This window comes from Aethalodelphis obliquidens, unplaced genomic scaffold, assembly GCF_003676395.1.
Source record: "Aethalodelphis obliquidens isolate GAN/ISIS:26980383/991018 unplaced genomic scaffold, ASM367639v1 scaffold35, whole genome shotgun sequence".
In the NCBI taxonomy this organism is placed as follows: Eukaryota; Metazoa; Chordata; class Mammalia; order Artiodactyla; family Delphinidae; genus Aethalodelphis; species Aethalodelphis obliquidens.
Window position 1 is genome coordinate 12,965,443 of NW_020837979.1, and position 15,134 is coordinate 12,980,576.

Sequence of the window (15,134 nt, forward strand, 5' to 3'; positions counted from 1 at the left end):
AGGCGCCTCGAAACAGTAAGTGAAATAAGCCAGACACAAAAGGCCACAAATTGTTTAATTCTACTTCTATGAAATGTCCAGAACAGGCAAGGAGATTAATGGTTGCCAGGGGGTGGGGGAAGGGTGGAATAGAGAGTGACTGTTAGTGATATGAGGTTTCTTCTGGGAGTGATGAAAATGTTCTGGAATTAGATAATGGTTATGGCTGCACAACTCTGAATGTACTAAGAGCTAGTGAAATACACACTTTAAAAGGGTGATTTTTATGGTATGAGAACTGTAACTCAATTTTTTAAAAAACCTAAAAAATGCAAACCATAACTCCTATCCATCCAGACATGTTTGTTTCTACAGTCAGTAGACAACAAAGTAAGCAAATGGTTAAGGAACAGAAAAGCAGAGCCCAAGCTGGAGAGAGGGCATTTGGAATTTACCAGCTGAACTTCTATGCCCCATCCCTGAAATCCATCGATATTTTCGAATCTTAGCAACTTAGTTTTTATAAATGATAGATACTAGTAATATAAGGTCAATTAATTAACACTGAGAGAGTCTTCAGTATGCCCCAAGGAAAAATAATTTCTACAAACTATTTGGAAGCCCAAGAAAAGTATAATGGAATAATCTGAAAGAGAACCCTGGGAAAGCCCTGCTCAGAGAGAAGGATTCCACTAATGCATTTTCAAATGGATTCAGTGGAAAGCAGCCAAAGGTAAAAACAGGTTTGAAAATCACTGTAATAACAAACTGACTGAGACCAAACTTCTAAGTCCTGAAGGGAGTGTCCTAATGTTCTTTTGATTTACTTGTCTGAAAACAAAATGTGCTTCAAGGAGAACCATTCTGTGAAAGAAATCTAACTGGATTCAGTTCCTAGGAGGAAAGCTGGGCAATTACTGTGACAGCCATCTTTACCATAACTAAACCAGCTATGAAGGTGAACGCTGGATTCCAGGTTTGCCACTGGAGTGGCCACTCTTTACCCAGGATGAAGTCCCATGCCAACTGTGTCTGGCAATGCGACAGACCTCCCTGTACTCAGAACCCATACACAAACATGAAAGAAATCGTTCTGAGACAGTGCTCACCACTTAGTCACCACGAGTACTTTTTTTTTCTAATACTTTATTTTTTGAGAGCAGTTATAAAACTGGGAGAGAGCAGAGGAACAGCGAGCAGCTAAACGTGAAAGGTTGGCAGCTGAGAGGGCGTTGGTTCACGGTGTTGGTAGTGCCAGAGCCTCCAGTGCTGGGCTTGAAATTGAGACTGTGTAATACACTATCTGTTATTTTTCTGTTCATTCAGTAAATAGTTATTGAATGCCTGGTAAGTGCTGGTTGCCATGCTAAACGTTTACAACAAAATTGAGAGGAGGCACTGAGATTTCCCCTATATACGTTGCCCCTATACATGTACAGTTTAACGGCTCATTTCTTTTTATTTAGTCCACTGTCTGGACGTAAGTACTTTGCTTATCCATACACCTACTGAAGGACATCTTGGTTGTTTCCAAGTTCTGGCAATTATGAATAAAGCTGCTATAAACATCCATGCGCAGGTTTTTGTGTGGACCTAAGTTTCAACTCCTTTGGGTAAATACCAAGGAGCCCTGATTGCCGCATCTCACGGTAAGAGTAATGTTTAGTTTTGTAAGAAACCACCAAACTGTCCTCCAAAGTGGCTGCACCAGAAAAGTACTTTTTTTTTTTAAGGTCACTTTTATTATTAGACTTGATTCAACAGGCAAAATAATTAGCATGTCAGTAAGAGATTTTAAATCCAAACAAAGAACCAACACACATGGTTGGTCTAAGTTAAAGATAATTTTTCTTTTAGTGCAATAGAGTAGTACCTTTTATAAACAAATTTTAAGCATGATATTCTCAGAAATTGGAATAGGCATGGTCTCCTCCAAAATCAGACATCTGCCAAACTAAATTAAACATATTTGAGTTAACTCCTAAATTGTTTTTATAGAGCCCAGCTAAGACTTCAAGCTCTGCCCCCCTTCAGCTTCACTGCCTAGCCATTTCAGGATTTGTGTCCATTAGTTTCACGGAAACTGTAAATTAGAAAAATATTTGTTTGCATAGCTTCCTGTACTTCTCTATCAGGGTTTCACACTACATGGTAAATATTTATTTGTCTATCACCCCCACGAAATTACTTGAAGGTAGAAAATCTGAGTGTTTAATCTCCAGCGGTTAGCATGGCAACCAGCACATATCAGGCATTCAATAACTATTTACTGAATGAACAGAAAAATAACAGATCATGTATTACACAGTCTCAATTTCAAGCCCAGCACTGGAGACTCTGGCACTACCAACACCGTGAACCAACGCCCTCTCAGCTGCCAACCTTTCACGTTTAGCTGTTCGCTTTTCCTCTGCTCTCTCCCAGGATGCTTAAGCTGTACTACTCCCAAGAGCATTGCACCCTAAATTTCCCAAACACCAAATAAATACACCAATCAATACACACACCAATTTTCAAATAAAACACATTCACAAAGTAGAGTCCCCCCAGTTATAAGTTCCTTCTCTTTTCCAAATAACAACACTCCCACAAAAATACCCTTAAACATGTAGGTGAAGACTTGGAATAAGAACTCACAGGCTTGTGTTTTGAGCCACAGTTTCCTTGTTTGTAAAAGCAAATTATCCCAAAGCTTGCCAAAGAAATGAAATACTTCTCAACTTTAGTACATAATGTGTTCCTATAAAAGTGTACCCAGGGGCTTCCCTGGTGGCACAGTGGTTGAGAGTCCGCCTGCCGATGCTGGGGACACGGGTTCGTGCCCCGGTCCGGGAAGATCCCACGTGCCGCGGAGGGGCTGGGCCCGTGAGCCATGGCCGCTGAGCCTGCACGTCCAGAGCCTGTGCTCCGCAATGGGAGAGGCCACAACAGTGAGAGGCCCGCGTACAGAAAGGAAAAAAAAAAAAAAAATGGGTATTTGGTTCCCACAAAGCAAAAAATTATAAAATTCCTAATTTAACTTGGTTTTACAAATAACTTTTAATACAGTTTGATCATTTTGCTCATATATTTGTTCCATTATTTTTCTTCATTACTAATCACATGGCTTAAAACAGCCATGTGAACAACTTTGTGACATGATTTACTCATCATTTTGGGCCACCCAATACAAGCAAGACAATGTTATCATTAAGACTGAAAACTAAGTTTGCATCCCTACTCAGCGTTTGCCTTTTCAATTTTGTTTGCCACTTATTTTTATGGTAGCCCAGGGAAAAAACCACAAAAAATTACACCCACACAGTTAAGAAAGTGTTGTTAAAACTGAACAGCTGGTTGGTAGGTAGCTCTACAAATGCCATCAGTTGATATGTCTGCTCATCGGTAGATAATGAAAAGTTCTAATTTGGTCCATAAAAGGCAGTTTAGAGGTATCAACTACACCACAAAGTACATTGCTGCCTAAGAGTCAAACACGTGAGAGATGAGACTCATGATAATTGAGACCACTCTATAAAAGATGGTGAGGCACAACATAGAAAGGTGTTGCTATGATGACGATTATTAACATTTCCCAAAAAGCTGAAAACCTCACCACCTAGAATTAGGACAGTTTGGTAGAAATAAATAAGACTCCCCAGAAATCACTAAGACTTTACTTAACGCTTTTATGAATATTGTGGAGGCAGGAAAAAATTTAAATATCCAAGTTTATAAATAAAACATATATGGCAATTGAGCTCTTCTGAGTTATTAAAAGTTAACTCCGCTTTCATAAAATGGACAGAGATTTTAAATTTGGAATTAAGGGGAAAGCAAAATGGCACACAAGTTTTAATCCAGATAAACAGAAAGAAATCCATTTACTAAACATAATCCTAACTGTACCTAAATGAAAACTCAGACCTCACAGAACTATACTCCAGAATTCATTCTAGATTCGTTCCTTTAAAAAATAATTAAAGAGGGGCTTCCCTGCCGGCGCAGTGGTTAAGAATCCGCCTGCCAATGCAGGGGACACAAGTTCCAGCCCTGGTCCGGGAAGATCCCACATGCCACGGAGCAATTAAGGCCGTGCGCCACAACTACTGAGCCTGTGCTCTAGCCCGTGAGCCACAACTACTGAGCCCGCGTTCCACAACTACTGAAGCCCGCACACCTAGGGCCCATGCTCCACAACAAGAGAAGCCACCACAATGAGAAGCACGTGCACTACAACGAAGAGTAGCCCCTGCTTGCCGCAACTTGAGAAAGCCTGTGCACAGCAACGAAGATCCAACACAGCCAAAAACAAATAAATTTATTTTTTTTTAAAAAGGGGAGGGAGAAATCACAACATTAAGAGTCAATGAACATTTGAGTGCTAAATGTTGTCAGCAGCGTTGAGGGTACGGATTAAGTGTTCTATACAGATTAAGCAATTTAGGATAGGAAGGAATTCCCTGGCAGTCCAGTGGTTAGGACTTGGCACTTTCACTGTTGGGGCCCAGGTTCGATCCCTGGTCAGGGAACTAAGATCCCAAAAGCCCAAACCGAACCAAACCAAATTAAAATAAAATGAAATATTATCTCAGTAAGCATGACTAAAGACAAAAAAGCTTAAAAAGAAAAAAAGAAATTTAGGATGGGAATAAAAGGAGATAAAGGATAAGAGTCCAAGACTGATTCTAAAGAAGTTGTGGACAAGGTGAACATGGATGTGCTTGCAAGATATTAAAACAGAAAAACTTGAAACTCTAAAAGGTAAGGCTGGTATTAAAAATAATAATAAAAGGGCTACTTCATACTGTGAGTAGCAAACCAAACTGTGGCCTATTGACGTTCTGAGCTTCTTATGAGCTACCTCAGCACCTAGAACACAGCAGCTGCTCATCAGAGATTTACTCAGAGGAAAAGGAAAAGGCACAAAGAGAAAACACTCATTTATTTTTTCTAGAGGCAGTACATTCTGAAGACAAAACAAACTTTTTGGTATATGTGATGTACAAATGTACTGGCAAATGTACCAAGTAAAGGATAGTATTTGTTGGTCAACCTCTGACCTTTCTGAACAGAAAGGCAGATTCACAGACAGGTGTTCTGATCCACTGCACCAAATCACAGCCTAGTGGGCTGCAAAACCAACCACGAGAGAAAACAAAAACACAAAAATTTATCTTTGAGAGCTAAGTGACGTGGTACAGACTAACAGCGCTCCTGGAGCCGAGAGCAAGTCCAACACGACCGGCACAAGTTTGAAAGGTGACGCTCTACAGTAGCCTGTGAGGCAAGAACTACCCAGAGAAGAGGAGGAAGATGCAGGCACACGTTTTTCAATGTCTGCAAGATATTTTTAGAGAGCCTGTTTGCTCCGTTCAAATTAGAAATATAGAGAATTAATCTCTAGACATCTATTTATCTCTGAAATGAATAGGTGAACCAGATAGGGCTTCTTTTAGCATTTGAATGTGAGTTTCACATTTAAAAATCAAACCCAAATTTCTACCTTCCCCTCTCCTAAACTTCCCATTTTCCTCCTGGTTCTATAATTGTCTACCTGTCATTCATGCTCAGACCTTAGATTAACCTTTGATTTTTCCAGCCCTTCTCTCCTACTCTGCACCAAGTCCTGGTAACTCCTTCCCTCAGGAGAGCCCACGCATGGGTCTCCATCTCTACCACCGCTACCCCAAAACAGGTGCCTGTTTCATCAGATCGAGGTTGACAATAAACCTTAACTAGGCTTCTTGCCTCTAGCCAAACCTCACTCCCAACTCCGATCAACTTAAATGCTAACTGGTCTCAGATCATGTCCCTGTCCCTTCCCTGTTCAAAATGCACCTCCCTCCCCTGCCCCAAGTCATTCAGTATCTTCCCAGTCTACCGCCTTCCCTGATAGCCATGACCCTATAAAACCTGATTCCAATTTAATTTTCATTCTTTTTACTCTTATCTCCCCACTCTGGTCCTTCACTCTTCCCAGGACACCTTTGTTCTCGCCAACCTCCTCTCCTGGCACCCCGCCCTATATTCCCACTCTCCACATTCAGTCTGTTACTGAAACTTCCCACAGGTTAGAAGAGTCTGTCCCTGTCTCAAACCCTATCCTATTGTTGGTACCATTCAATCAGCATTTGGCCTATCCTCTACACATGGCCTTGCATTGTAAAAACATACTGGGCTCATCTCCCCAACTACTCCTCAAGTTCTTACAGCATGATGAGGACGATTGCTTGTCCTCTGTAACTTCCACAAGACTTAGCCTAGTTCCACATATACTTGGTGATTAATAACTACTGATCAAGTGCTCTACAGTTCAACTGAAATAGCCCACCTCCAAGCAGCTCCTTCTAAGGGGTCCTCTCTTCCCATTTCTCTGAATTGCTAGTATTTATACCAAGCAGAAACACTTATCTATTATAGTGTACTGTGCTATGGCCATGGTTTTTTCCCCTCTCAAATGTAAAAGTCTGGCCTCATTATCCAAATACAGCTCCTTGAAGACTCTGTTTTGTATAGCTTTTGAATATTCCTTATAGCAGCAGTCCCCAACCTTTTTGGCACCAGGGGCCAGTTCCGTGGAAGACAATTTTTCCACGGACCGGGGGGTGGGATTGGTTTCGGGATGATTCAAGCGCATTACATTTATCATGCACTACATTTATTGTGCGCTTTATTTCTGTTATTATTACTTTGTAATATATAATGAAATAATTATACGACTCACCATAATGCAGAATCAGTGGGACCCGTGAGCTTGTTTTCCTGCAACGAGATGGTCCCATCTAGGGGTGATGGAGACAGTGACACCTGAAGTGTGTTGCTTATGTCCAGTCTACTCCATAAGATGCACCTTAATTGTCACTTGCCACTCACTGATAGGGTTTTGATATGAGTCTGCAAGAAGTTGATTTATTATGGTCTCTGTGCAGCCAGATCTGTCTGCTAATGATAACCTGTATCTGCAGCCACTCCCCAGTGCTAGCATCAGCACCTCAGCCCCACCTCAGATCACCAGGCATTAGATTCTCATAAGGAGCACGCAGCCTAGATCCCTCGCATGCACAGTTCACAGGAGGGTTTGAGCTGCTATGAGAATCTAATGCCTGATGATTGGACGTGGAGCTGAGGCGGTGATGTTAGTGATGGGGAGCGGCTGTAAATACAGATGAAGCTTCGATCGCTGGCCCGCCACTTACCTCCTGCTGTGCAGCCCAGTTCCTAACCGGCTACATCCTGGCCCAGGGGTTGGGGACCTCTGCCTTACAGTGTTAAGCAGACCGCTGGATATAGAATGGTAGTTAACAAACACCAGTAATAAAGATATCTAAATAGTCAGAGTGTCTCAATTAAAGCACTGCTTAACACTGCTTAAAGGTACAGACCTTAAAAATAACAAGTAGGGGCTTCCCTGGTGGCGCAGTGGTTGAGAGTCCGCCTGCCGATGCAGGGGACGCGGGTTCGTGCCCGGGTCCGGGAAGATCCCACGTGCCGCAGAGTGGCTGGGCCCGTGAGCCGTGGCCGCTGAGCCTGCGCGTCCAGAGCCTGTGCTCCGCAACGGGAGAGGCCACAACAGTGAGAGGCCCACGCACCGCAAAACAAACAAACAACAACAAAAAAACGAGTAAACCTTGTTTTACAGATTTCAAAGCCAGTTCATATCATCTATTTAATTCCCATAACTCCGTAATATAACTTACCAGTCTACTGAAGAGGAAAGAGGCTATGCAAGATTGTAGAACCAGTGAAGTGGCAGAACAAGGACTCAAATCAATCTCCTGAGCTCAAGGACAGACAAAGCTTTATGTTCTTCTCCACAAGCACAGACTCATCCTCTTACCTCCTGAACTAGCCTCCACCTTCCTGGAGGACTGAGGCCATGTATACAATGTTTCTTTTTAAAGAAGTCTCTCTTTATCTCCTCCCAAATGTCTTCATATACCAATACTAAGATATTAAATCTATATGGATTCCACAGATACAACAAACTCATCAAAGATAACACTCTGTGCCCAGGCCTCTTAAGTGGAGAAAGACTTGGCAACATAAGCCTTATGGACTCCCTGAACAATGTTCCCAAATAAGATGAAAGCTTATTTCTAAAAGCCTCAAATTCTGCCAGAGATTCTAGTCTCTGTTCTTTGAGGCATTAGACTGCACGTAACCTAAGAGGAAGGCCAGACGAAATGCCCCGTTGAGAGCATCACCTCCCTGGTGTCTATCAACTTCTGGGAGTTACATGTACACAACTCAGGGTCAGGCCCCCCCCCCAACAGTTCTCCCCTCAACTGCATTTTGTGGTCATTTTCAAAGATTTTACAGATCAAGAAGCAGGGCCCCAAATAAAAACAAGACAGTTTTAATATCCCAAGTGAATAGTAGTTTGCCTAAAACACCACTCTCACTACTCGAACTACTAAGATTAAGACATGAAAACAATGGAAATTTCTCTACTAACTCTAGTATGACAGTATCACAGAAGTGTTGGCAAGTTTCTCCCTTACCGATGTTATTATCCAGAGTCAGAAACTACTTAAGAGATAAGATAACCCTAGGAAAATTATACCAATCATTAAAGCAATTTCAAATAAGTTCCCAAAGGTAACATGAATTGAGTTGTATTCTCTAGTCTACAGATTAAGTCATACCAGCAACTCAGTATTTGAATTATATGAACATTACAGTTAGAAGCCAAGGCAAAAGCTGAGAAATAAAGAAACCATCTCAAAGAACACTGTTATCAAATGTAACTTGTAGCTGCTCAACTATCACAGACATCTATCACTTCTGTCTGGGTGTGCAAGTCTTCCTTTCTAGAACTCTCTCCTCTGAGCAACAGTGCATCACATGGCCATACATCTGACATTTGCTAAGCACAGCCCAAGGTGGCTAATGGACTCCACCCACCAGGCCCAGTTACTGATTCAGGAAAAGCTTATGACCTGAACCAAGACAATAAAGATATTCCCTGGTAATTTTGTTGCAAATACAGAAAACAGGCATGTTCCTGTATCTGGGATTACAAGCAGTACAAGGATGACATGAGTCCACTGGCCATCTTTACTTCCATGTGGGAAAAGCTCTGCTGAGAATGAAGCCAACCATGGAAAGCACAGCTGAGAGAGGAAGAGACCAAAATCAGTCCTCACAACACCCTCTGTGCCCCTGGAGCCGCTAACCTAACCTCAGCCTTTTTAGTTATGAGTCAACAAATTCCATCTTAATTAAAACTATTCGGCCACTTGCAACCAAAAGGATCCTGAGTAATATACTAGTCTGAATGAGTATGGTGCCAAAGGACAAAGGAATATCTCCTAAATGAGCCTGAAAAGGAATGGGTGACAGTTAAATCTGCTTCTAAACCCAACTGAAAACACCAACACTAACCTATTATTATTATTCTCACCATATATAAAATAGGCCCAAGTAGCTTGGTGACTGGTCTATTCTCTTCCTTGAGTATTTAAACAATGGCTATTGTTAATCCACGCAAACTTTTCTGACTTACTTATCTGCTACCTTCCAGACTAGATGTTCAACGTAGATGTCAAATTTTATTCAATTCAGAACTTTAAAGGTATTATTCTCTCAGGAGTGTCTTGTCTAGCAAAAAGTTTGATTAACAAATGGAAGACCAAGCTACATAGTCTACTTGAAGTACACCAAAGAATAAAGGTGAATAAAAAGACAAAGCACCAGTCCACCAAACCCTGATCCTTTTACAATTCATTCAACACAGTACACTCAACACTGGTAGGCTCTGAAAAGCAGAGAATTTACATATATAAATAAACATACTTTTCAATATGTATGTAGTATATACAACCCAAATTCTAGAATGCAAAGGTATGCCTAACATGCGACCATGGACCTCTGGTTTTTGTCTACTGACACAATACCACAAAAATTAGTTTAAAACATGATCATCTATTTTGTTTTTTCTTTCATGTTTAATTGCCTACTTCTCATTTGTCACCCTCAAATTTAAAAAAAAAGGAAGCAATTCTGCAGATAGTAACTAAATTCTCTTTGATTCTCCAAAGAGATAAATAAAGATAGAGGATCATACTTTAAAAGATTTTTTTTTTTTTTTTTTGCGATACGCGGGCCTCTCACTGTTGTGGCCTCTCCCGTTGCGGAGCACAGGCTCCAGACGCGCAGGCTCAGTGGCCACAGCTCACGGGCCCAGCCGCTCTGCGGTATGTGGGATCTTCCCGGACCGGGGCACGAACCCGTGTCCCCTGCATCGGCAGGCGGAGTCTCAACCACGGCACCACCAGGGAAGCCCTAAAACAGTTTTATTACTAAGCGTCAGACCACACACACACACACACACACACACACACACACACACACACACACACACACACACACACACACACACACACACACACACACACACACACGGAGTTTTAGATGATAATATGTATTGATCACACCCACAAATGAAATTGTCTTTACAAACTTGCAAATTGAGATAATACTAAGCCTAAATCACAGTAAGTAGAACCACAGGTCCAATGCTTCAAAGAAAAAATAAACAGTGATAAATTATCATTTCCCTGAATCCTCTTAAAATTTTTTCTGGAAACTAGCATCTCTGGCTGTGAAGTGGTCCAAGAATAAGAAAGACTGAGATGGAGATTTTTTTACTGGGTATCCTTTTTTATCATTTGAATTTATACCATTTACATGTATTATCTACTCAAAATAAATACAATTTTAAATTTAGAAAATTCCTTGAGAATCACTTTCAGAAACTATATGAGAACTCCCTTTAATAACAGCCTAAAAATAATAATTTTTTAAAATACTGTACATCCTTTACACTTACAAAGATTATAATTTTTTCAAGTATACCACATACATGTCATAAAGCCGTTACCCAATTGTTTCAGCCTAATTTTCTATCACGAAATATGAATTTAGAGTATCAGCAATACATGATATATAGTTCTTTTATGTTCTCCCTTTCACCACAGAAGTACAATGAGAAACAAAATATAAATATACTTGCCAAAAAAAGATAATAAATAATCACAAGTCAAATCACCAAAATGTATCTATACCATTTATCTGTTAATCAAGGGCTGTCCAAAGTGTGGTTCCAATACCACTGATGTGAATGGTGACTTTAGTTGTATGTGAAATAATATTTTAATAGTTACAAATTTATTTTTAATACGTAGTTGATTATACCTAACACACCAAATCTATGATTTCACAAATATCACTGCCTAAAATGAGGATAAATCTACTTAGGTGAAATTGTGAATCCATTTGAAAAATAAGAGTGCACATGCGTGAGGGAAGTTTGAGAAGAACCAGCACAGCATCCACATGAGATCAAGGGCACTCTGTGAACAATCGCCGAACAGCATCAACGGCATCAACTACACTGATTCTTAAATTAGACTGAACTTCACACTCACAGGGAAACTCTCATTGAAGAGCTGATACAACTAAATGACAACAGTGCTCTCTTCTTCCCTCAGAGTTGAGGAAATGCCACATGGGGCAATTTAGAGCAAATGAGAGATCTTAGGGCAGGCCAGGCAAGCACCCTTTGGGCAGTGTTTTCGATCTGGAATCAGAGTGGTGAGAGTGGACCTGGGTTGTCAATGGGCTTACAAATTAAACTCCACTGATGTTTGATCAGTTTCTACCACAAACCATCCTAACTGTCCTCACTTGGTATAGCTGTCCACTCACAACTTTAGAAAAAAGAAATTTAAACATAAGAAAGTGTAATTCAACCTCCAAAACTGACCTGATCCCCTGACCCTCACTAATGGACACTTCTAAATCAGGCAGTCACTCACCAACAGTATGATGCAAACTAGGGGATCTATGAAGTCCAAGATTCTACTTTATTCACACCACATTCTTACAAGAATATCACCACAAATGAGCCCAGAGAATGAGATCCCAAGCCCTAATGGAGGGTCCCAATTGGAGCCCCTCCCTCAGGTCACCAGAGGCCACCAGATCACTTGCCCAGACAGGTACATTCAGAGCCTTGCAAACTTCCCTTTAAACTTGAAAATGGAGTTCCAAATTCAGATTTCAGTCGATATGACTTTGAGAAGGGTATATCTAAGATTCAATGTAATACCCTGCAGAGAACTTTAGAAATTACCTGCTTTGAAAAATACCATAACCCAGATAGCAAAGCATGATGTCTGTTGTTTTTATATGTAAGAACACCATAAGAAAGTAGACTTTATTTTGAAAACTAGACCTGGCACTTGTGGTACTTATTTTTCTTTCATGTTTTATAGCTGCCTTTAGTCACTTAATCCTATTACTAAAGAATTTTTTAAAAATCAAAGAGATTATTAATTTAAGACTGCAATTTGGTAGACAAGAAGGTTAAAAAATAGGAGGCTGAAGAGGGAACACACACAATTCACCACATCAGACTGAATAGCACAGCAAACTCTGTGGCTAATACCCCGTTGACCGTAAGTTCCTTGAAAAGTTCCCAAGCAAAGAGGTCTAAAACACATTCCTGCTTCAGCAAGTTCTCAAAATTATTTTACCCATCTGGGATGGGCCCCAAATCCCCTAAAATGAGGCTCACAATCACATTTCCCTACAATTAATATGCCCTCTGTCTTCTCATGGAAGAAAGGGATTTTACTTTCCATCTTCTGCCTCTCAAGCTCTGCCTATCCAAGCCCTCAATCTCTGACCTGGTCCCCAAAAATGAAATGTTCCTTCCACCGCTCCAAGTCTGCACCCTGCACCCACTCCTTCCCTTTCTGTCTTTAACAAAACAAAGATCTCCTCTCCAGTTTAAGGCAGAGGGGGCACACCTTCAGCCCCATTACTTAAGCAGCCCCTCACCCCTCAATCTGCATTACTTTTCTTAACTCCCAGTCACCTAGTTTAACAATTCTATGAAACTGCAAGCAAAGAGGGTCACTGACTCCCAATAGCAAATACCAGTTGACCAACCTCTCTTTTTCTAAGCCTGTCCTTTCTGTTTCCGGGGGCACCTCCTGGCCCTCCGCTCTTCAACAGGAGTTCAAGCCTGTGGTTAGATCCTAGAGTCGTTCTTCCCTGCAGCCTAAGTAATCTTCACTCTCCTCTGTAGGAATGACACCAGGAAACCATCTTAAACCTTACTTTCCTCCTAAACGCCATCTATACATCTTCAGCCACCAGTAGACATTATGCCCTTGGCTATCTTCATTGGCCTTTCAAGGCCAACTTTGTCCAAAACCAAGTTCACCAGAGCCTTGCCAGGAGTCCCACCCCACTCCACCTCTCCTTCCCCATCACAGGCAGCCGTCTAGGTCTGCTCATTTTTCCATATTCATATTCCAAGTCGTACCCCCACTATGGTCTCTGGTTTGCTTCTTCCCCGGAGTTCAAACGTGACTGCCAGTGTCCACGATGAGATGTTGCTGTTAAGACTCCCTCACCATGGATGAGCACTAACTCTCAACTGAAAGCAGTCTGGGAAAGGAAGGTGTACAAGAAGGAAGGAGAGGTGGAGAGAAGCTCGGCTATTGCCACTGTCCTCAATCGCTCCTACCACAGTATCGACATCACCCCAGCTACCAAACCTCCCTTGTCAGAAACTTCTGTTCAGCCTCTGAGTTGAGACCTCCCAACCTCTTCAATAAATCCATTAAATAAAGTCCTTTATTTCTTGCTCCCATCTGGGATGGGATTTGGGGCCCATCCCAGATGGATAAAACACTATGGATATTTTAATCTAAGGATACCAGACCTTTAACAAAACCAAAACCCAAAACCCTTCCCAACCAGCTTCCACAAGTTAACTCTGGCAACGTATCTGCCCCCAGGGCCCAGGGCAATAATATAGGGGAAACCCCTTCTAGAGAAAATCTGTTTTCTGAAAGGAAATCAAGTAAAAACTTGACCAGGTAACGCAACTAACTAACAACTTAGGTTACAATGTGTTTCCGGAGAGTTGCCTCTGTCTCTTCGCAGGCTAGGAGAGCTGAACAGTTTGATTTAGCCAGTTTCCTAGGAATCGTGTCGGTGCCGCTGCGGAGTTGAAGAAAAGCTACTTCTACACAGAGTCAAATTATGGACTTGCAGGAGCGGCTGTTCCGTTAATCCACAGCTAAGAATAACACTCGAGTTTCTAATTTAAGAAAAAGAAAGAAAAACAAGAGAAGAAAGGCGAGGAAAGTCCCCGGGCTAAGTGTTCGGAGCAGGGGAGGAGGGGGGCTCGCTGCACTGACCCTCTCATGGCCCAGATCCTTGGGCCCAAGGCAATTGACGAGGAGCGCCCACCCCGGGAGTGTAGCAGTTTGCAGGTGCGAAGGACCGGCCCCCAACCCCGTTTAACCCGGGCTGGAGCCCGTGGCTCCGGAATGGGTTTCCGGGTGGGTTCGCGCTGACTCGTAATTAACAACGAGGACGGGGCAGGTTCGAGACAAATCGGGCGAGAGAAGGAGAAAAAGTCACAGGGGCCTGGTGGGTCTCCGCGCCCCGGGGAAGGCGGGACCGGGCACCCTCCTAGCCCGCCGGGGCCTGAGGGACGCGGGCGGGTGGGCCCGGCCCCGCGCGCCCACCCGGGCCGCCCTACCGTGGCTCTGCAGGATCTCGTGCTTGAGGCCGCCCGTGTAGTCGATGAGCTCCTCCAGGCCGCGCTCGCACAGCTGCCCGTAGCCTGAGAACTTGTGCAGCACCTTCTCCAGCTCGCGCTCCACCGTCACGCACTGATCCATCCCGGAGGCGGCGGCGGCGACGTTCGGCTCCCCGGTGCCCGGGTGTCCGCAGCCGTTCGGCCCGGGCCCGGCCGAGGCCGCGTCCTGCTCCTCGTCCCCCAGGCGGGCGGCGCGGGCGGCCGAGGCGGCGGACGCGCTAGCCCCGGCGCCGGGGGACCCCGGCGAAGCCCGTGCCCGCCTGCCCCATGGCGCCCCGACCCCGGCGCGTCGCCGCTGCTCCCGCTCGCTGGTCCCACCCGGCCCCGCGCCCCCGATCCCCGCGTTCGGCTGCCAGCCTAGGCGCCGCCGATTGTTTTTGTTTTCACGGGAACCGACCGATGACCTGGTTCTCCCGGGCGGCACCAAGCGCCACCGACCCGAGGGGGAGGCAACCACCCCAGCTAGAGAAGGAGGAGGCGCGGGCCGTACCAAGCGCACCCTCGAGGGGGGGACAACCCGGCGAGCGCGGGCGAGGGAACGCGACGA

General features: G+C 43.5%; 1 protein-coding gene across 3 annotated transcripts in view; it reads right to left on the bottom strand.

Moving 5' to 3' along the window:
* The window catches only part of RMND5A (required for meiotic nuclear division 5 homolog A), a 59,470-nt gene extending 44,444 nt beyond the window's left edge, over positions 1-15,026 (bottom strand). For all 3 annotated transcript variants that reach the window (XM_027129116.1, XM_027129115.1, XM_027129117.1), the window contains exon 1: positions 14,528-15,026. In XM_027129116.1, coding sequence (XP_026984917.1) covers positions 14,528-14,669 — 142 coding nt within the window. In that variant the 5' untranslated portion in view covers positions 14,670-15,026. The remainder of the gene's footprint in view (positions 1-14,527) is intronic.
* Positions 15,027-15,134: the final 108 nt, after the last annotated feature.